General features: G+C 45.2%; 2 protein-coding genes across 2 annotated transcripts; one reads left to right on the plus strand and one right to left on the minus strand.

Moving 5' to 3' along the window:
* Positions 1-497: 497 nt before the first annotated feature.
* On the minus strand, positions 498-1,007 carry F5J12DRAFT_895779 (uncharacterized protein; the record flags this gene model as incomplete). Its single annotated transcript, XM_051747873.1, has 2 exons — positions 498-845; positions 900-1,007. 2 exons carry the CDS (start codon positions 1,005-1,007, stop codon positions 498-500), a joined length of 456 nt encoding a protein of 151 aa, XP_051597008.1.
* A 1,656-nt stretch (positions 1,008-2,663) lies between these two features.
* Positions 2,664-3,158, plus strand: F5J12DRAFT_725225 (uncharacterized protein; the record flags this gene model as incomplete). The annotated part of the gene is made up of 2 exons (XM_051741614.1): positions 2,664-2,864; positions 2,925-3,158. 2 exons carry the CDS (start codon positions 2,664-2,666, stop codon positions 3,156-3,158), a joined length of 435 nt encoding a protein of 144 aa, XP_051597009.1.
* Positions 3,159-23,297: the final 20,139 nt, after the last annotated feature.

The following is a 23,297-nucleotide window of genomic DNA, read 5'->3' on the forward strand; positions in this document are numbered from 1 at the left end:
TACCATCTCTAGTGGCCTTCCAACCAGAGAATTTTGAGCACATTGCAGATGTCTGTTCTGACCCATCACCATCTTGTCCTTTGCAAGCCATCAACCATCCTAGCAAGGAACCTGAAGGCTTGCAACACACTCAGTAGCAGATCAAAGGTACTTCAGCAACAGATTGAAGCCAGTGTTGAGAAATAGTAAATCATGATTAACACTGTTAGCAACCATTCTGGAACAGATCACATCAGATGCATACCCAACTCTTTCCCCCCCTGCTGTGGAGCAAAGTGGTAAGTAGTACATGCACTGATGCAGGGACATTGGGGGAATATCATGCAATCTGTTTCACTACTTGTTATGCCCACCACATGAAACTCGATCTACTGGATGCTGGACAGCAGGCTGCCAGAGTGGACAACAATCTCATTCCTTTTATGTATGATGATAGAGATATGCTCTGATCAATGAAGTGTTGAAACTACAGAGCAAAGGGATATATATATATAGGTCTACAATGCTGTTGAAGCCTCAAAGGTGAAGAAACCACAATTCAGTTCCTCTTCCCTTCCCTGGTCCCCCCTCTTCTGTTTTCCAAGGACCTTCTTGGACATAACTTGTTCAGCAAGGAAATGGTCCAGCATGTGGATGATGGCTTGTAGGGTGTTGTGGAAAGTCAGAATCAAGTGGAAGTTGATGTCTGCATCATGCCCAGTCATTTCAGTGATGGGAACATTGTCAGCTGGGATATCAGGAAGGGGATAAGCATTGAGGGAGAGTAAAGCAGGGTCTATGGTGGAGGGTGTAGTGACTGCAGCAGGAGCAGCCTGTTCAGGGGGTGAACTGTTGGGAGAAATTTTCTAGTGGTGAGTCAATATTGACAGACTAGTACACAAGTGGAACAGAAGACATACCACCAAGCTATACAAGTCACTGAACATGTCTGTAACTGCTTCAGCAGTCTCAGGCACATCAACAGGAGTCAAAGCACCATTGGGAATTTTGAATGCATTGGGGGACATGGGTGGGGCAGGGAAGGGGCAGACTTGAAGTTGCTGAGTGTGGAAGAGGAGATTTCAGGTTGATGTTGCTGAGAGTGGAGGGGGAATCAAAAGTCATGCCTCACAAGAGACCAACAGTTGACTGTCAGTGAGGGGAATTGGTGAATGAGGCACAAGGTGAATTTCATACAATGTGAGAACAGAAGCTACTAATTGAAACAGGTACTGGACAAAGGGAGACCATGAAGATGCAAGAGCATGAAGATACTTGAGGTGGATATGCTACTGACAAAAGTTTACAGGCATATGATAAGGCATCAGGAAACAGAATGAATGTTGGCAATGCTTTGCACCTGTGGATACAACAGATGCATTGCTGGCTGGTCAAGGTCACAAATGGAATGCATTCAAGTCAGACAACTGTTGGGAAGTTGAGCATGCCCTTTCACCTTTGTATCCAATTCATCACACACTTACTTGCCAACTTTTTTCCTTGATGACATCAGATCTTTGTACAGAATGCAGCATCTGGTCTCACTTTCTTTCATGTTCACATGCATGTATACAAAACTCACAATACACATTATGAGCAAGACTAAGTTTTCACACACCATTGTCACAAAAAAGTAAAGTGCCATGACAATCCTGGTGGCTTGTCATGTGACTGAGATGCCTAATTCAATGGCATAACAATGGCAATGTAATGATATCTTATCTTGTCTTATCATATCAATGCCATAACAATACTCCATTTGGTATTTGGATGTGCACCTTAAGCCCAATGAATCATTGCAAGTGCATGTGACATGATCATTATCAATTTTCTGATCTAACTTATCAATTACATATCATAATATTATGGGTCATTTCAGACCCAAATCAGCTTTGCCTGTTGCCTTCCATCTACCATGCCTGCACATCAAAATTACCAGCAATCAAAAGAGTTATCCACTAAGCAACCTTGCAAGCACTGCAGTAATCTCTATCTACCACAAGGAATCAAAAAGCACAAGACCAGTTGTGTGAAGGAGCACATGAACTGCAAAGAATGAGACAAACACAATAAGGCATACATACAAGATGTTTGTCAAAGTAAGTCAATACCTTTCCCCCCTCTCATCTGTCCTTTAATTTACAATGGTTGTTTACTAGCCAAAATTGCTAAGGAAGCAGTTGCAGCTATGTCTGCATCATTAGTGCACCCTGGCATCACCAGGTCTTTGGGCTCTGCAGCAGCTGTAATACCAGCACCACTCAGGCAGCTGTCAGTGGGCCCTTCACAATCAATTCCTGGTATGTAGACCACCTTAGTGTTGCTCTCAATGCTTACACTTTGCAAGACAGGATCACCAGCTGGCTTCACTCTCAATGAAGATGATGTGTTGATGGGTATGATGAGCCCTCATGGTAGGAATATACTGGACTCAGGTAAGTTTAGAACATTCATCTCTAACTGAAATTCAACTAATCTCCTGTTGTTTGTGATGAATCTTGATTCTGATGTGTCAATTGCAGCCCAAGTGGCAGGTCACTCAGTGAACTCTGCTGTGCTGGATGTCCAAAATGACCATTGCCCTGAATTCAAGACTGAATTTCATCCCCATAGCAAGTGCCCAATGCTTTTCCAATCTGCCAAAGAGTTTGGCCAGCAAAACCTCAAATACATGGCCCCAGACCATGAGCCCTGGCACCCTTTTGCTTCGGAGGGTGGTTACATTTTTGCTACCTGTCACCATTGAAGCTGGGCTTTGCTCAACTCAGGTTGATTCCCTTCTCAAGTTGATTCATTGTATATGGCAAGGAACAGCAAGCATCAGACTGTGTAATGATGCTGGGCTTCGCACTGCTTTGGATAGAGTGGTGGCACAACTAACACCAGTAAGTTGTTTATTTCCAGTGCACTTTTGACAAGTGGCTCACTTCCCAGCCACTTGTCAGTTCTCGAAGTTTGAAATTGCTGTGCCCTATAAGGGCAGTGATGTGACATTCCCCATCCACATCCACCCTCTGTGGGACTGGGCCCTTGATTTATTGCAAAATCCTTTTCTTGAACCACACTTCATCTGGGATGCTGAATGGGTCTTCAAACTTGATGGTGAGACATATGAACACTTCTACACTGAACCTTGGATGGGTGATCATTGGTGGGATATTCAAGTGTGTTGTAATTAATATTATTTCATACCATTGTACTGTGTAAATTCACTGTGTTTCTTCCTGTTACACAAATGAAGTCATGGTTACCCACACATGCAGAGAATGCTGTTCCATTTGCATTTATTCTTTGTGCTGACAAGACATGGCTGTCATCTCATGGTACTGTCAAGGGTTACCCCATGGTAGCACAGTTGTGCCAACCTCCCAGTTCACATTCACAATGGTGAACAATGTCAAGTCTGGGCCTACTCCAACCAACTCTGATGCTGGACAAGGTCTGGGGAGAGGTTCAGAAGCAAGTCCAACAGAAAGAGCAGAACTCTGACTGGCAGAGTGTTGGCAAGAACAAAGTCTGCTGAGGTAAGGGTGGAGCAAAGTGAGGGTGTTGGGTTTAGCTTATGCACTACCCCCTTGCATGACCTCAGCCCTCATATTTCAGAGGGGGAGTACAGACAGACAGTTGGAGGTAACTCTGACAGGCAGAGGACAGAGACAGAGGGAGTAGGAACTAAGTTGATATTTGTACTGAAGAACAGTGGAGTACAGTACACAGCTTTTATACTACTATGGAGGTACAGTAATCAGAATTGGAACTGACATACAGAGACTCATAAAATTTCAAGTAAAACTTCCTAGATGATGAATGAAGGGTAGACAGAGGACATATGAATGGGTAACATAGAATATCCAGAAAAGGAAACAGTCCAGGTGCTGGACCATGCAGTGTGTGCACTGTGGAGTACCTGACTGTGAGCTGTCAGGGAGGAGTCCAAAGGTAGTCACATGACCCCTCAGAGAATGGTCCATTCAGTCTGGTGTCACACACCAAAGGTGTTTGGTGAGGTGGACATGGATACAGCTGATGAATGGAGATGAAGACCATAGCCCTCATGCAAAGAAGGACAGCCAGAAATGTCAGCAGTCATCCCTTGCACAAGAAGAAGTCATCAGTGCCAGAGAAAAAGAAAGGGAGCAAGTTAAGCACTGGCTAAAATTCTTAAGTGCCTGTGTATGGCAATCCAGTTTTTGACATATCTCCACCGTTTCTGCAGATACAGAGACCATTCCCACACTTGCTTGTAGTGCTCAGCCATGCGATCTTACCTTCCAAAATTGGAAAGGATTTGTGCACTCCACACATTTCTGCAGCACTCCCTCCAAAAGATGCTCATTTTGCTAAAATTCTTCTGATATGGCTGCCTCTACATCAATCATTTCACTTGTCCCCTTTGCTATGGACCATGGCTACATATATCTACTAGGAGTTCCTACCAGCTTCCATCCCGAAGCATCCTGGTACATCCCACCCTCATCTGTGCCCTCTCAGCCCATCCAGCTTGGACAGCATGTTCTTGTTGTCAGTATGACCTCTAGGAGGACATTCTTTGGTCACCTCAGGTCTGTCATTTGCTTGGAAAGGTCTTATGTGGTCATTTCAGTCTCTCCAGTCCAAGAAGCATATGGATCCTTCCTCCCTGCTCCCTGCAATGTCTTCATACCAGTCTCATCCATCATTCTTCCAAGATTGCAACAGCTACAGTATAATCTACTGTTCTCCACTCTCCCTGATCGCATCCATGATGAGTATGATGCACATCTTGCCTCCTTGTTGCAAGATACAGCAGAAGACACTCCCCCTTCATCCTCTCTTCCAACAGAGCCTCATTCATGAAGTTTTTATTTGCTTCACTGAGAGGATGGTTTGGGGGGGAAAGTTGTGATCCCCTATGCTCCTGTCACCCCACAGACCCCCAAAGCTTGACCCCTGTTGACATCTGACTCACCCTGTCCACTTTTGGATGTACTATATCAGCATCAGATCAGTGCTGCCTCTCTGTCATCCCACCTTGGCCTAGAAGCACTCTCTTTGAGATGTGACATGCACAGCCTCACCCTAATGTGATTCCAGTGCACTTTCCTAGTTCCTGACATTACTTGACTCATACTTTGATGTTCTGACTGTCTTTGACTCACCTATTGCCAATACTTACCAATCTTTTGACTTTGCTTACTGATTCTTCACTTTTTGGCTTGCTAATCCTTACCAATGCTTACCAACGCTTTCCAAGATGATTACCCATCACTTACATTCCTTACTCATTGGTTACCAATCACTTACCAAGTGTTTGCACCTTGTTTTCCAAGGGCAACACCCCTGTACTGTATATAAATCACTGTACTTAGATAGCAAAAAAAAAAAAGACATCAGAGAGCCCCTCTTGCTTGCATTTTATCATCACTCAGTAATTCATTCAGCAGCTTTGATAGTTGAGACTTTATTAAGGGTCTAACTATCATCTACTTTGCTTATCCTTGTCTATCATCAATATACTTTGCTCCAAGCCCTCCCTGAGCTCAGTGCAGCTTAGGACATTGAATTAAGTCATCATCCATCCTTCCATAGGCTGACAGCAGTCTACCCTATCGCATTCTCTCACATTCCTGCTTCTTCTTTATCAGGAGCACCCCCAACCCTCAGCACTTGTCCTTGAGTGTTGTAGCTCACAAAAAACCACCCAAATCAAAGGTTCTACCATCTGGGTACCACATAGGCACACCACCACTCGCTCTTTTTGTCTTTTGTGTTGGTTTTGGTTGGTTTTCACCACTGAACCACACTTTGACTGCAGCTGGAGCAGAGATGGCTTGTAACTGACAGAAGTTGGGTGGAGTTGGTGCAGAGTGAGTGAATGACTGGTGGAAAGGGGTGCGGAGTGAGTGAGGACCTAGGATGAATGCATGACCATGACATTTTTCATCCCTAAAAAGGATGGCAAAAAGCATATGTGTTATGCCTGCATCAGGGGTCTTTCCTTTTTCAGCTTCTCATGGTCACATGCATCACATGCTTCATCATGTCCTTGGTGGTCATTGTGGTTCAGGGGGTCTGTATGCTGTGGGTCCTGCTTGGATCTCCAGCTGTCAAGATATTTCCAATGACTATTGAGACCACACCTCTGGGGTGATCTGGTGTACCACTGCCCTCTCTGATAGATGACATGTTACATTCCTCCTTTATGACTCTTTTCTGACTTGTTTATGTTGCCTCGTTGTTATGTTATAGCTCCAGTGTCTGGCTCCCCACTGTACATTGATCATACAGCTGGTATAGCCTTCATTCCCCTGCCTACCCCAATCATATGACACCATATGACTCCCTCTGACTTATTTATTTGACTGATTGTTTCATTGATTACTGCAGATATGTGTTGCAATGCATCTGGTCATGACCAGTATGGTACTCATACTCAGGAGTATATAGATCCATGTACTTCACCCCATATTCTCAGTTTTTCAATAGCTTGCAACTCAGCTTATTCCTTTGCTCCCATTCTTGTTCTCTCCTCTGTGTGATCTCAGAAGAGCTAACCAGAAGGAGCAAACCTCTGTCAAACAGCTGCAATAACTGAGCCATAGGGGTAACAACAAGTTTGGCCTGTAGACTCCCCCTTGCATGCTTCATGCCTATTCCATTTGAAGAAGTCACTGCACTCAGGCATAACAAAATCGCAAAACTCTATGCAGCTTTTGGGACTTGTTGACTTGTCCCTGGTTACTGAACTTCAACAAACTACTTCACTCTCACAAGGCTCATTACTCTCCCTATGAGTAAAGACTGACTTGCCTTTGTTCCACTTCTCGAACAAGATTGAGAAGCACCCTTCTACCCTCAACCAAATTCATTGCTCTACAGGCAGCCATTAGGCTTTAATAGATCACCTCCCTAGAGCCAGTGCTCATACCTCCCTATGCATAAAGGTCACTTGTGCACAAAACCCCTCCTTTTGCTGACAGGTTTCATTCAAGAAATAAATCCTCCCTCAGCCTTCATTGTCACTATTTGTAAAGGTGTCTAACCTGCAGAAATCAAGACCTCCTGTCCCTCCTTGACTGAACCCCCTTGGACTTGGATGGAATCCTCCCTTACCACCTGTTCTATTAGGACAACTCAGTCCTTTGGTTACTGCAACAAACCCCCAATTATCTTATCTATCCTGGTTTAGGGATTTGGAAATTGTGCTTAGTTCAGAAGAAGAAGACAATCAGAAGTCTGAGACTTCTTTCGGATCAGTCCTCAAGGAAGAACAAGAAGCCCATCATCAACAAGAAGCAATGTCCATGACAATTGGTCATGGAGATTTGGTTCCTGAAATGCCCCTGAGCACCATTTTGGAAGAGGAACTGAGACAAAGGTTGGAAGAACAAAGAGTCACTATGGTGGAAGAAGTCTGCTGGGCTATGCACACAACAACAAGTGCCCATTCCCAACAGGTACACCTACTGACTTGGCTTTATGAGAGTGGTATCACAGGAACTTCAGAAAAGCTGTACCCCCAGAGCTACCCACTGGTGGTGGCAGTAAGAGGAAAGCTAGAGCCGATGATGATGATGACTACATGAGCCACCTGCCCAATGGAGGCTGGGAGTTTAACATCAGGCATCCCAGAGAGTATGATGGAGGCCACAATGGGCTTCAGACCTGGATTATGCAGGTTGAAGGATACTTGAACTTAAATCAACATGTCTACAACATGGAGTCCCTCAAGATCTCATTCACCCTTACTTATATGACCAAGGGCACCACCATGTCATTCACTGAGAACTACCAAAATGAAAACAAGTTGCTCGACAGTTCAATCTATTGTACTGACACCTTTCAAAGGTTTGTTGAAAGGCTGAAAGCTATGTTCAAGTTGGGGGATCAGACTCCCTTGCAATCTTATGTCTCTTGGACATCTAACAAGGCAAACGAGAACTCAAGGTGTATATTGTGCAGTTTACTGGACTTGTCAATAAAGCTCAACTCAAAGAAGAGTCATGTGAAGCAGGGATCTTCTTCAGAAAAGGATTGAATAAGGAGTACCACAATTGGGTTCTCAATTCTGGATGCACCCCTTCCATGGTCATAGAGTGGATACAGTGCATGGGAGAAGCTCGAACCACAATCACAATGAAACATGTCCTAGAAGGGAAGGAATCTTGGTATGAAAGGAAATTCATTCATTACCATGGAGGTTCCTGAGATCCTGATGCAATGGACATCAACAAATGTAAATGGAATGTTAGACGTTCTGGTTCAGAAATTAAGTGCTTCAACTGTGGAGCTGAAGGTCACATCAAGCATGACTGTAAAATCAAGGTCAAAACTCAACTATCCAATGTCCACATTGTGGTGGCCAAAGATGGCATGAAGACCACATATGTTGGAGATCATGAGGCCAACATGGAGGAGCAGAAGTTGTTGGGTTTTTAAAGGGGACTGATGAATCTCCTGCATCAGTCAGTCCCATTTTGATACTGTCTGCTAAATGTACTTCTATAGGTGATGAATCAAATATGCAAGTTTGCTCTCCCCTTGGATTGGTAATTTTACCAGACTACAAAGCAGGAATATGGGCCTGTATTGACTCAGGTGCAGAAGTCTCCCTCATCTCGGAGAAGATGGTCCAGAAACTTTGCATCCCAACTTACCATGTGGAAAAGAAGTTCAAGATGACATCATTCACTGGAAAAGATGAAGAATGGGTAACATGCAAGGTGACCCTCAAGATGGAGATCAAGGAGCACGTTATACAAGTCAAGTTTTATGTTGGACCCCTCATTGGAAAAGAACACATCCTTCTCAGAATGCCATTCCTTAAAGAGTTCAAGCCAAGAATGAACTGGGAAACTGGCAAAATCACTTGTTGGGACAATGGTATGACAGAATCCTCCAGGCTATCCCTGGAGTTGGTAAAACTGGAATAGGGTGGAATCCCCAATGTTAAAATTAATAAAACTACCTTGTCCACAGAACTTGAGGCTGCCCTAGCAGTGAACAAAGAAGATGTCAAACTTCTGGATATCTATAAAGAGTTTGCCAAGGTGTTCACTGAAGACAATATACCACTACCTGCTCATTGGGTAGGATTAGATCACAAGATTCAACTCCATGAAGACTTCAAACCCAGGAAAGCAGCAGTATATCCAATGTCTCCTGACAAACTTAAAGTTTTAGATGAGTTCTTGGACAAGAATTTAAAATGTAAGAAGATTCGACCATCAACTTTGCCACAAGTGGCACCAGTGTTCTTCGTAGCAAAGAAGGATGGTAAAAAGTGACTAATTCAAGATTACCACTACCTTAACTCATTTACCATCCCAGATGCACACCCATTGCCCAATGCTCAAGCACTGTTCGACAAGCTCATTGAATCTAAGTATTATGCCAAGTTCAATATTCATTGGGGTTTTACTAACCTTAGGGTCAAAGAAGGAGATGAATGGAAAGGAGCATTCATCATGCCAAGAGGGCTGTTCAAAGCCCACAGTAGTGTTTTTTGGCCAGTGCAACTTGCCTCCTTCTTTCCAGAGGTATATGGATAAAACCTTTGAATCTCAACATGGGAAGCAAGTCAGATACATGGATGACATTTCCATTCATGTGAAAACAAGGGAAGAACTTCAGAGTCAAGTCCATGAGTTCTTGAAGATCTGTGAGAAGGAAGGACTATGCCTCAAGATTAGCAAATGCTGCTTCAAGGCCAAAGAAATAGAATTCCTCAGAATGATCATAGGAAAAGGGCATATGGAGACTTCACCAATGAAGACAGATGCCATCAGTACTTGGGAGGCCCCTGACAATCTTACAGGACTCTGCAGATTCCTTGGATTCTGTACCTTCTACCACAAGTTCATCCCTTCCTTTTCAAGCATTGCCAGACCCCTTCATGACCTTATGAAGAAAGGGGTTTCTTACCAATGGACTCTGGAATGTGATGCTGTGTTCAAAAGGTTGAAGTCTTTGTTATGCTCCTCTCTGGTCCTCACTATCCCCGACTTCTCGAAGCCCTTGGCACTATTTACAGATGCTTCAAAGCTTGGTACCGGTGCAGTTCTTGCCCAGAAGGGAGCCAACAATGAATGGCATCTGTGTTCCTACCTATCTCAGTCCCTTGTTGGCACCAAACAGCACTACCAGGTTTATGATCTGGAAATGCTGGCTGTTATTCATGCTCTCAAAGCCTTCCACCCATACTTGCTTTCCCCTGTTGAACCCACAGTGGTCTTCACCGATCACAAGAACTTGGAGTACTACTGTGAGCCTCAGCAGCTCACTCCTCATCAGGCTTGATGGGCTGCTACCATCCAGTCCTACCCCATCCACTTCTCTTGGCAGACTGGTCATCTGCAGGTGCCAGCCAACACTCTTTCCCAGAAGGGCACCATGGAGGAGCCCACCCTGGTAGCCACAATCCTTCCCCTGGATGTGTGGCTTTCAGAAGGGGTGAATTCCCAAGTTCACCTTGTTTCCCCCACTTTTTCACTAACTAAAATACAAAAACAATTAAAAATCAACCATCTTGCCCATGTTGGATGTCTACCTGCCCAGATACAGCATTCACAGAACAACTCAAAACTGTATTCTCACCTGTCTGAGGAAAAACCAAAGGAGAATCAGCTGCCTGATGCTTTCCCTTTGAGGAAACTAGACAAAGGAGCATGGGGAGTTTATGCTATATCCATGGAACTGTACGAGCACATCAAGAATGATATGCCAAAGGACTCGACAGGTCTGGAACCTAGGGACAATGTCACTCTTGCAGAAGATGGAACAAAATGGTTTGGAACAACACATCTGTACATCCCCCCCAGAAAACCAACATCACTGCATGCATTTGTATCATGATCATGAGTCAGCTGGACATCCAGGACAAAAGGCAATGTTTGCAAAGATGCAAAAGGAAGTCTGGTGGGAAGGTATGGGAAAGGATATACAAGCTTACATGGCAGGTTGCCCTAGATGTCAGACCACCAAGGTCATGACTCACCTGCCAACACTGCCCATCGTTCCCCATGGAACACTGAAAACTGTGTTCCTGTTCCAACAAATATCTATGGATCTCATCACAGATCTCCCCATCTCAGGAGAACAAAAATATGACTTGATTCTCACAGTTGTCGATCAAGGCCTTACAAAGGCCACCCTATTTGTTCCATGTCACAAGACAATTGACTCTGTCAGGATTGCCCAACTCTTCCATCAGTTCATCTATTCTCAGTTTGGTGTCCCTGAATTGGTAATCTCAGATCAAGGACTGCAGTTCACTTCTTCATTTATGAAAGAACTGTACAAGGCAATAGGGGTAACTCCTAAACTTTTGACAGGTTACCACCTGCAAACCAATGGAGAAAGTGAATGTGTCAATCAAGAGGTGGAGGGATATCTTCAGCTCTATTGTGCCAAGTCACCAAACTCATGGGCTGTCAAGCTGCCTTCAGCAGAGTTTACTCATAATTCCCATGTCCACTTGGTGCATCAAATGATGCCTTTCTTGCTTCTCCTGGGTTATGACCCATGTCCCTATCCAGAGAAGAAACTTACTGTGGTCACCTTGGTGGACAATAGGTTAGAAAGACTGGCCTTGAACTGGGATGTCACCATCCTCATGCACAAGAAAGCACAGGAGTTGATGTGGTCACACTCAAAAGGAGGTTATGTGCTGCCCAAGGTCAGAGATCAAGTCCTCTTGGATACTGGGCACCTTTGCATCAAGGACCAGTGTGACAAGATCATGCCTAGATGTCCTGGACCTTTCAAAATAACTCAGGCCATGTCACCAGTGGCCTTCTGATTGGATCTCCCATCGACTTGGAAGGTTCATCCTGTGTTTCATCTGTCTTGCATCTTCCCATTTGTTGAAAATGACACTTATGGCACTGCCCCTGCAGCACTGCTGCCAGAACTGGTTGATGATGAAATTGAATGGGAGGTCGAGTCAATAATCAATCACAAGGTTGATGGGTGCAGAGGCAAGTGCAGGTACCTGGTCAAATGGAAAGGGTTCCCTCATTTGTCCAACACCTGGGAACCTGAGGAACATATAAAAGACCATGCTGCAGAAGCCCTTGAGCAGTACAAGCTTGCCTGTCACCTACAGAATTAAATGGACTCCCCTCACTCTGTTAACACCAAGAATGACTATGCCAACCTCCCCTTTACAGAATCCCTTTATGACCCCACTGCCAACAGAGATGACCTCTTCATCCCTCCCATTGCTGTCTATGCCCCATCCTCACCCCCAACAACTGCCTCCTGCTTTCCTGGTTCGTACCCCTCGTCCCCCATCTCGCAACCTCATGTGACATCACCCCCTGTCACCTGCTCTCTTTGACCATGTCCACACACAGGTTTCTCAATCAGAAGGGTCCCTGTCCCCAAGGCCAGAGTCTCCTCTGGTGGGGACAGTAACCAACAGGGAGAGGGAAATGGTAAGGCACAAGCTGATGATGATGCTGGTGGTGGAGCAGCCTCCCCTGGTCCCACCAATGCTCCTGAATCTCCCCACCTACACATCACCATTACCACCTACTCTGACAGAGCACACCATGCCACCCTCAACCTCCTCGCCTTGGCCACCCTTGCCCAGGATGACAAGCCTTGACTACCAATCACAGCAAGTGACTACTTGGACATTGTTAGGGTACTTGATGTCTTCCACAATGGGGACAACATTGACAGGTGCTCACCAGAACAGATTAAGTATTTTGGGTTGCTGTCTGAAATCTACAGAGCAACAGACATGATCAACACCACTGTCTCAAAGATTCACACCCAAAAACTTAGTGGTACCATGCCCCTGTCAGAGGTGATCATGATCAACATGCTGGAAAGAAGCTCATCAGGACTTTTAGAAGCCATAACCAGAGGGGCCTACCATCATCTTCTCCATCAACAGATTGGAGAGTTTCTTGCCCTGCCCACTTCTCAACTTCTTGATCACATTTGCTCAAAGCAAGAGGAACCATTGGCTTCTTGCAAGCCTGGGGCCAACACTGCAGAACAGTGTGGGGATACCATGTGGAAAGCAGTCAAGTTGCAGTACTTGGACTCCAGAGATCTTTTTAAAGAGGTTGGTACTTCTCTGGGGACTGGGACTCACAGTTCTGCTTGGGAGGTGCTTCTACAGGATGTGTCATGGGCTGGACTTCACAAGAACTATCATAATGCCATCCACTCCACCAATCCTCTCCCTGTGGCTGCCTTTGTCCCCATCCCTCTCAACCAGCTTCGGTTTTACCTTGGAGGGCAGACCCCTGTCCCTGCTGACCATGTCCTCTATCAACATGCATGCTTCCAATGCTGTTACCTGGGACATTGGTCATGCCACAATGGATGTGGCTCCCATTATACTCTGGCCCTTGAGGAACCACTGTCTCCATCACCATCGTCACCTGTTGCCTCATGCACCCATTCCTGCATCTATACTACTCATTGACCCCTTTCCTCATGCACAACTAATGCACCTGGCTCATCCTCAGGGGTCTGAGGACCTTAGAGGGGGGGTGATGTTACACCTGCATCAGAGGTCTTTCCTTTTTCAGCTTCTCGCAGTCACATGCATCACATGCCTCATCATGTCCTTCATCATCATTGTGGTTCAGGGGGTCTGTATGCTATGGGCCCTGCTTGGATCTCCAGCTGTCAAGATATTTCCAATGACTGTTGAGACCATGCCTCTGGGGTGACCTGGTGTACCACTGCCCTCTCTGATAGATGACATGTTACATTCCTCCTTTATGACTCTTTTCTGACTTGTTTATGTTGCCTTGTTGTTATGTTATAGCTCCAGTGTCTGGCTCCTCACTGTATGTTGATCATACAGCTGGTATAGCCTTTGTTCCCCTGCCTACCCCCATCATATGACACTGTATGACTCCCTCTGACTTATCTATTTGACTGATTGTTTCATTGATTACTGTGGATATGTGTTGTGACACATCTGGTCATGACTGGTATGGTACTCATACTCAGGAGTATATAGATCCACATACTTTGCCCTGTATCCTCAGTTTTTCGATAGCTTGCAACTCAGCTTATTCCTTTGCTCCTGTTCTTGTTCTCTCCTCTGTGTGATCTCAGAAGAACTCACCAGAAGGAGAAAACCTCTGTCAAACAGCTGCAATAACTGAGCCATAGGGGTTACAACAAGTTCAGCCTGTAGACTCCCCCTCACATGCTTTGTGCCTATTCCATTTGAAGAGGTCACCGTGCTTGGGCATAACAATATGGTCCAGCACTATAGACATTTAAACAAGCATACCATGAAAAACTTGTACCTGTTCCCTTTAATATCTCAGCTGGTTGACAAGTTGAAAGGTTGCAAACTCTTTACAAAGATGGATCTTCATTGGGGTTACAACAACATTAGGATCAAAGAAGGTGATGAGTGGAAAGCTGCTTTTGTATGCCATCATGGTGCATTTGAGCCCTTAGTCATGTTCTTTAGGCTTTGCAACTCACCTGCCATGTTCCAGAACATGATGAATGTCATTTTTGGTGATATGGAAGATGTGCTCATCATCTACATCAATGGCCTAATGAGATTTATGAAAATGGACAATCAGGAGGAACATGACAGGATCATGCTGGAGGTGCTTAGAAGGCTGAAGTTGAATGACCTGTTTGTCAAACCCCAGAAGTGTATCTTCAGACAACAAGAGGTGGACTTTTTAGGAATGATCATTGGCATTAAGAGATTACATATGGACCCTGCCAAAATCTCTGCTGTGCAAGATTGGCCAGTACCTACAAATGTTTGTGGAGTTCATGGCTTTCTTGGCCACATGATTCAGTCACTTGTAAGCCTAAATGTGGGTCATCTGACATGTAAATTTTGTCCTGAAACTGGGACTAACTGACATTGGCCAGTGGTCCCTAGGGGTGGGTAGGCTGGACTGTAAAGGTGGGGTCAGCTGACCTGTTTGGAGAGTGGACCCACTGCCTGAAAGTGGGGTTGGCTGACCTGCCTGGAGGGCAGACCCACTGCCTGGAAGTGGGGTCAGCCAACATGATTTTGTCATGACATCATTGTGGCTGTGTACCCCATACCATCACTTTCCCACTATCAAAGCAGAGTGTGAATTTCTCATTGATGTGGCTGCATTTATTATGTACACAGCTGTATTCAGCTCAACAAATGGCCCCTGATGGTATTAATACCAGTATGCTTATGTAATTAGTTGGGGAAGAGTTTCAATCTAATTTTGTCATGACACCATTGTGGCTGTGTGCCCCTTACCATCACTATCCCTCCCTCAAAGCAGAGGTTGAATTTCTCATTGATGTGGCTGTGTCAACATATGCACAGCTGTATTCAGCATCACAAATGGCCCCTGATGGTATTAATATCAGTATGCTTATCTAATTAGTTGTGGCAGGGTCTCATTACAAATGTGCCATGACATCATTGTAGTTGTGTTTTCATTACCAATTAACTACTTTACTTTGTAGTGTAAGGTCTGCTTTTGTGATCACATAACAGTAATGTTGTGCTGTGCAGTGTGCCATCAGCATGGCATGTGATGTCATGTGACATGCTTCACTGCATGTGCTGCGACCAGTGGCTGATGACCAAACAGCAGCAAACAGAAAATTTTATAAAAGATGCACTTCAACACACTGCTCTTCATCTATCTCTCTCCCATGTTCCTCTTACCACTCCCTTGATGCTGGACTTCACCTATGTGTGCCTGGCCAGCACACTATGGGTGTGTAGGTTACTGATACTATCTTCCTGTGGGTTCTGGGGGTTTAGTCTGTGCCTGCTAGTGCAGGCCAGCTTAGGACTTTTTCATTGTGGGACCTGGGGGCTTAGTCTGTGCCTGCTAATGCAGGCCAGCTTTGTGGGTTCTGGGGGATTTATTGTCTGTGTCTGCCAGTGCAGGCCAGCTTCTGACTGACATCTGTATTATCTTTGTACTAGTCTTTTAGATACCTTATTTTCTCTAGAGATCTCAGTGTCTTTCTGGGGAGGGGCCCCTCCAGGATGCCTGAGGTCTCAGTTCCACTTGGAACATTTGCTCTGTAACTTAGTCCTGTATTTTTCTTGGCTGTGTAACATGAATTGCCCCCATGCTGCTTGATTTTTTGAAGTTGTGTAACCCTAACCCTAACCCTAGCAAAGGACATGCACTGGGCAAAGTAGAAATCCCACCACCCTGGTGATTGAGTCAAAGGGTAAACCTGAGGGTCAAATAAGTGTGAAATCTAAGGGATCCATACCACATGGGGTGGGTGTGAGGTTGTGTGTAAGTAGTAGGTAAATGGGTATGGCATAGGCCAAAGACTTGGGACCCAAGACCGAGATAATCAATCCATTGGTCTAAGCTCATGTCCAATCCATTTGGTCTAACCTTTACCATACTGGACCATACCTGTCAGTCTTTGGATTACTGGCACTTGGGATCTTTGTGTTGGCTGTGCATACCTACATTGTAGCCTGCATTACTTGTTGGTAGTACATACATATGTTGGTAACTCATGTGGTAGATACCTCAGTTTGAATATCAACTGTAATACCTCTACTAGGTCTTCTTTATCAGCCTTCTGTCAGGACTTGTACAAGGACACTGCTACATAACATGTCAATGACAGAGCAGGTCCACTTTGTGTTCAGTATCATTTGATCAACTTCATAACATCTCAGCTGTAATGTCCCACCCTTGGTACTGCATTGGTACTTGTCAGTGAGCATCAGCAGATCCCTAGAGCTTTATACCCCCCTTGGGTGAGGGGATCAGTTCTAACCTGATAAGAGACTTTAAAAGAAAACAAGCAGATAGACAACTAAGTGCAGAATGTTAGATTAGGATCAAACATGAAGAATGGAGACATGGAAAGAGACTGTCAAGATTGGTTGCTCATAGTGCTCATAGGGACAAAGGGGGGGGAGGGGGTTCCACAACACTTAGTGATGAACGCTGATGTGGTACTGGCTACTGGGGGTCACAACCAAAAGGTGCCTAGTGGTGAAGGGAGACCTGCTGAAAGGCCAAAAAGCAAGTAATGTAGAGGGGGCTTACTCTGTACTTTGCCATGCTATCTTGCAATGCCCTCATACAAGTTTTGACAGAAAGCTGAAGGTACTAAAATTGAACCTCTTATTGGTGTGGGTATGTGCATCTCCCAGTGAGGTCAGCCAACTCCACTTGCAGGAGGTGGGTGCATTCTCCAAACAGGTTGGCTGACCCCACTTCCAGGCAGTGGGTCTACCCTCCAAACAGGTCAGCCTACCCCACTTCCAGGCAGTGGGTGGACCCTCCAAACAGGTCAGCCAAACCCACTTCCAGGCATGGGTGCATCCTCCAAACAGGTCAGCCATCCCCACTTCCAGGCAGTGGGTGCATCCTCCAAACAGGTCCACCAACCCCACTTCCAGGCAGTGGGTGCATCCTCCAAACAGGTCAGCCAAACCCACTTCCAGGGACTGGGTCCACCCTCCAAACAGGTTGGCCAACCCCACTTCCATGGGGTACATCCATCTCCCCATGAGGTCAGCCAATCCCACCTCCACACACCAGCCTACCCACCTTTGGGCACCATTGGCCAACATCAGTTAGTCCCACTTTTAGGACAAAATGTGCATGTTGGATGACCCACTTTCAGGCCTACAGGTGACTGAAGGGTCTGTCTCAACCTAGCAAACTTTTACTAACACTTCATTAAGGACTTCACACAGATCACAAAACCGCTGAATAACCTCACAAAGAAGGACCTTCCATTCATCTGGGATGACAAGTGTCAAATAGTGTTTGATATGCTAAAAGAAGCCTTCACCACTGCTCCTATCCTTATGTTCCCTGATCAGGACTGGAGGTTTTGGTTAGAGACAGACACTTCAGACTATGCCACTGGAGCAGTGCTCTCAGTAGAATGTGATAATGGTCTCTGGAAACCCATTGCCTACTCCAGTCACTCTTTATCTGGGGCTGAACTTAATTTCACAGTTCATGACAAAGAAATGCTGGCCATTATCCACACACTAGAGCAGTGGCATCATTACCTTGAGGCTACCCCATACCAATTTGAGATTTGGATGGATCACCACAACCTCAAGTGGTTCATGACCACTCAAAAGCTTCAACCATGCCAGGCACACTGGGTGCAGTACTTTAGTCAGTTTAACTGTATTATTGTTCACAAACCCAGAATCACAATGGGAAGGCTGGATGCCCTGTCAAGACAAGAGGACTTTGTAGAAGAAAAAGAAAGGGCAAAGTCAGAGGAGTCCCTATTTATAAAACTGAACCAGGTTCATTCAGTAAAACTAGAAAACCCCTTCATGGAGGATCTGCAAGCTGAATCCACTCAAGCCAAAGGAGTCCCCACTGGATGTGAACTCTGAGGCAGTCTTCATTACAATGGAGAAAAAGTCTGGGTGCCTAGTGCACTTAGAAGGAAGCTGCTTAATGCTCTTCATGACTCTCCCCTAGCAGGATGTCATGGTATAAAAGGAACCCAGGAGTTGATCACATGCTGGTTCACATGGTCTACCTTGAGACCTGATGTAGAAGAGTATGTAAAGCATTGCCAAATGTGCCAAGCCAGCAAGTCTGGAAATAGGCTGCCTGCAGGAGAACTCAAGCCTTTACCTATCCCTGATGGGCCTTGGAGAGAGTTAACAACTGACTTTATGGATCTTGGAGTAAAGGGATCTTCTGGAAAGTCCCATGTCCTGGTTGCCATTGACAGGTTCTCTAAGGAAGCAGAGTTCATCCCCTGCACTGTGGAAGAAACAGCTGCTAGCACAGCTCATCTTTACCTGGTGCACATTTGGAAACATCACAGACTTCTGGACTCTATCATATCAGACCAAGGCCCTCAGTTTGCCTCTGGTTTCATGAAGGAGTTATTTAAAATGTTGGGAGTACAGCAGAAACTCTGTACAGTGTTCCACCCACAAATGCACAAACAGACAGAGCAGTTGAACTGCAAAATCCAACAGTATTTACAGATGTATGCCAACCAGCAGCAAGCCCACTGGGAGGAATGGCTACCTTTGGCTCAATTTGCATACAACAACTCTGCCTCCTCTTCTACTGGCAAGTGCCCCTTTGAAGTTACTCATTCCTATAGACCTAGGATGGGTGTCAAACCAACAACTTCAAAGGTAGAAGCAGCAGAGGAAGTTGCCAAATCTTGGTTCCAGGAGTTCCAAGATGTGAATACAAACCTCACCAAAGCTCATTCCTGGCAGAAGCAGCAAGCAGATCAACACTGCTCATCTGCCCCCTCCTACTCCATTGGATCACATGTCTGGCTAGCTGCAGACCATTTGTCCTTGAAAGAATGGCAGAGCCATAAACTTTCCAAAAAGTGGATCAGGCCATATGAAGTTCTAGAGGTACTTCCAAATGCTCTTAAGTTAAAGTTGCCATGCAACATGAGGATTCACCTGGTGGTGAACATCTCATGGGTTAAACCCTATCTTGGTGCTCTTGATGGGCAGCCTGTCAACAGGCCAAGACTGCAGAGTGTTACGGATGAAGGAGATGTTGAATATGAGGTTGAATATGTTGTTGACTCCTGTTTGAAATGTGGAGCCCTTCAATTCCTCATCCATTGGAGGGGATACCCTGAAGAAGATTGAACTTGGGAGCCAGCCTCTGCCTTGAAGAATTTGCAGTCAGTGATCAAGGATTTTTATCAATCCCACCCTGGAGCCCCCTGTAAATTATCTCTCCTCTCATCAGACAGCTTCAACAGCTTGTTTACCCCCATTCCAGAACCATTTACTGCCATTCATCCTATTTGGTCTTGCCTGGAAGTCAAACCTTAGGAGTGGATAGTGTAATGACTGGTAGACTTTTCACTTCTGCATTTCCTAGTTGCCCATATATATTCACCCTCTGGCTAGGGTTACACTTTAGGATGCCTTAGTCATCTCACACTTTTCCTTTTGCTTATCCTTTAATGCTTACATGATACTTAGTAAGGCTGTGCCTCATTGCTAACACATGTATGCATTCAACCAATAGCATAGTTCTCTCTTTTGTTTACTTCTTTCTTGAACATTCTCTCATGGCAGTACATACAAACAGTAAGGCAGTATATAAGTCCCATCATTTGTCATAGCTGGTTTCTCTAATCTAGTTTGTTTTGAGCTTGTTTCTCAATCAATGGGTTCCACTCCCAAACTCTCTGGTTTGAAGTGATAGCTGAGAAGACTCACATCTTTGGTTGCTTCACTTGAAGCAGAGGGTGGTGGAGTGAACCTACTGGTGGGGGTTATTAGTGGTTCAGTTGAGAGCAGTGGCACAGGTGAAACAAGAGGTGTGGAAGGCACAGTGCTGGCTCTGTGGTGTGGCACAGGTGCAGCTGGTTGCCCAGTCCTGTCACACAACTGTGACACTGTCACAACTTGCCACAACACATCAACACATCTCAACCACTGTAAACCCCTCAACAACACAAGCCATGCATCATATGACAGGGCTGTGCACAGTATTCACATGAAGAACTGCACCATGCACACACCACATCAGCCACACACACACCCACTGATCACCATAGACAAAATTCAAGTTCCCACTCATCCAAACACTTCACCTGCTATCCAATACAATGCTGACTGCATTTCTACACCTGTGCTACCACAGTACAGGTCCTCAGAGGTATGCACTTGATGTCCAAGTGTCTAGCCACATTTTTTCTTTACTACTCATCTCATTGAGGGGGTGTGTTGGAGCACAGTATGCCATCTAGTCTACACTGAGTTGATTAGGTAATATGTTAGGTACTTAGTTTACACTTCATCTTACCTTACTCCTCAGACTTCGTCATTTCAAATCTGAGGTATGGTGCTATTTTCACTACTACAGTACACCTTTTTACTCACTACCTACACAGTTCTGTGTCTAGGCTAACTTGAGTAGCCTTCTGCTCTCACCCTACCCACAAAAGGGTGAGTCTTGTTTGCCTTTTGGTTTGCTCCCTAGCATTGCTGATGGTTTCTTCTTTTCTTCTTTGGCATTGAAAGTGAAATGTATGCTGTCAAAGTCACAGGTCACATTCCAGAAGATGTTGAGGCCAAGTCCAAGAGTTATGGTATCCAATATTGACAGAGCAATCAATTGCATCAGGACTAGTTCACAGTTATACACACCCCTCATTTTCCCCCAACCTCTTCTTCCCCTTTGCAATCCAATTGACTCCAATTTGTTGAGGTTGTATTGGCTATGCTATGTACAGCATTTCATTCATTGTTCATGTTGCTTCATGCAAAACTATACAGGTTGAATTGTGGAGTGTGGCTTTCTGCTTCCATTTGACATATATGTGTATATTAATATTGGGGTGGTGGACCCCCTACAGGTCTCTGATTGTCTCCCTACTACTCAAAGGTAACCTGGCTGACCTACATGCTTTGTTGGTTAACTCATTTCCAAACAATCAATGAACATGGTGAGTGATGGGCATTGACACTATGCTTGAATGATGTGGGGTTTATGTAGTAAAAGAAGGCATGAGCATCTTCATCATGTTGCCCTGGGCAGGTTATTGTTATTTGAACACCAGTCGAAGTGCACAGCAAAGATGGCCATATGCATGTCAGTTTCATTGCAGCTGTGGGTAGACATTGATTAGTGTGAGTAGTCAGCAAATGAAAAGGTTGCTTTGAGGGCCAGAAAATCGAGCATGTACTATACAGTAGTGGTGCTCAAGGTGGCGCTGGAAGCACTCTGGAATTGTTCTGGAATGACATCTGCAACTGGCATTGGCCTTGTGGAGTTTGAAAAGTTATGTCTCCTCTATGACCACACATTTGGCACTCTGCTCACCTGCAAGCAATCTCAGGTCAGCCCATAGCATCTTCAAGTGAACAAGCCCATCAAGGAGGATCTGACAGACCCACCAGGAATTCAGGCTCTGGTCATGGATTGAGCAGTAGATCTACTTGTGGTGGAACCAAGGGCAAGAACCTGGCTCCATCCAGCCAGTGGGCTGTCACCACTACTGGTGACACATCTACTACAGAAGTCTTCAGCTGAAGAACATCAACTGGGACATTCCTCATACCAATATACTCATCAACTGGTTGCTCACCCATCCTGCAAACTGGAGAATCCTTTTTAGTGACAAGATCACAACCATCTCACCACCTTCACCTGATGAGGGGCCAGTGGGCCATAACAAGAAAGAAGTTCAAGCAATTATTGCCAAAGTCGTATTCAAGAATGTTCCCTGCTACAAGGACATGTACATGGCAGGCCCTGCTAAGTTCCAAGTTAGTGTAGGCAACCACATCACTATGTCAGTCTCCTCTTTATATTTTATCTGTGATTTTTTAATGATCATTTAGGCTGAAGGGATCATATCACAAGTGCCATGTGTCATGGTTGTGCATTCATCCTAAGTCCTCACTCACTCCACACCCCTTTCTGCCAGTCATTCACTCACTCTGCACCAACTCTGCCCAACTTCTGTCAGTTACAAGCCATCTCCACTCCAGCTGCTGTCAGACTTGTACTGCTCTCCTACCAGGCTGAACAGACTGTTCCCTGAGGAGTCATGTGACTACCTTCAGACTCCTCCCTGACAGCTCACAGTCAGGTACTCCACAGTGCATGCATCACATGGTCCAGCACCTGGACTGTTTCCTTTTTTGGATGTTCTATGTTACCCATTTGTATGTCCTCCATCTACCCTTCATTTGTTGTCTAGGAAGTTTTACTTGAAAGTTGCTGGGTCTCCATATGTCAGTTCTGATTCCGGTTACTGTACCTCTGTGGTAGTATAAAAGCATGTATCATACTCTGTCATTCCTCAGTACAAATATCGACTTAGTTCCTACTCCCTCTGTCTCTGTCTTCTGCCTGTTGGAGTTACCTCTGACTGTCCATCTGTACTCCCCCTCTGAAATACGAGGGCTGAGATTGTGCAAGGGGGTAGCACATGAGCTAAACCTGATGCCCTCACTTTGCTCCACCCTTACCTCAGCAGATTTTGTCCTGCCAACACTCTGCCAGTCAGAGTTCTGCTCTTTCCATCAGACTTGCTTCTGAACCTCTCCCCAGACCTCATCCAGTGTCAGAGTTGGTTGGAGTAGGCCCAGACTTGACAGTATATTCATACTTGCACTTGTATGATCTTGCTTTCTGTCTTCTGAAAAACTTACACTGTTATGAGAACTCGAGCTCAATCCCAGAGAGAGGTCACTGAGAACCTCACTGTTGCACTAGCTAATCTGCATTGACTCCCTTCCATTGTCGAACAGTTCCAATCATTCTCCACTTGACACTGTTCTCATGCTGAAGGTGAAAGTGCTTCACAAGCTGGTCGCTCCAACCTCCACCCAACCACTTTCCATACTCCATCTCCTCAAAACCAAG

This window comes from Pisolithus orientalis (genome assembly GCF_024613125.1).
Source record: "Pisolithus orientalis strain OTSU chromosome Unknown F5J12scaffold_33, whole genome shotgun sequence".
Classification (NCBI taxonomy): domain Eukaryota; kingdom Fungi; phylum Basidiomycota; class Agaricomycetes; order Boletales; family Pisolithaceae; genus Pisolithus; species Pisolithus orientalis.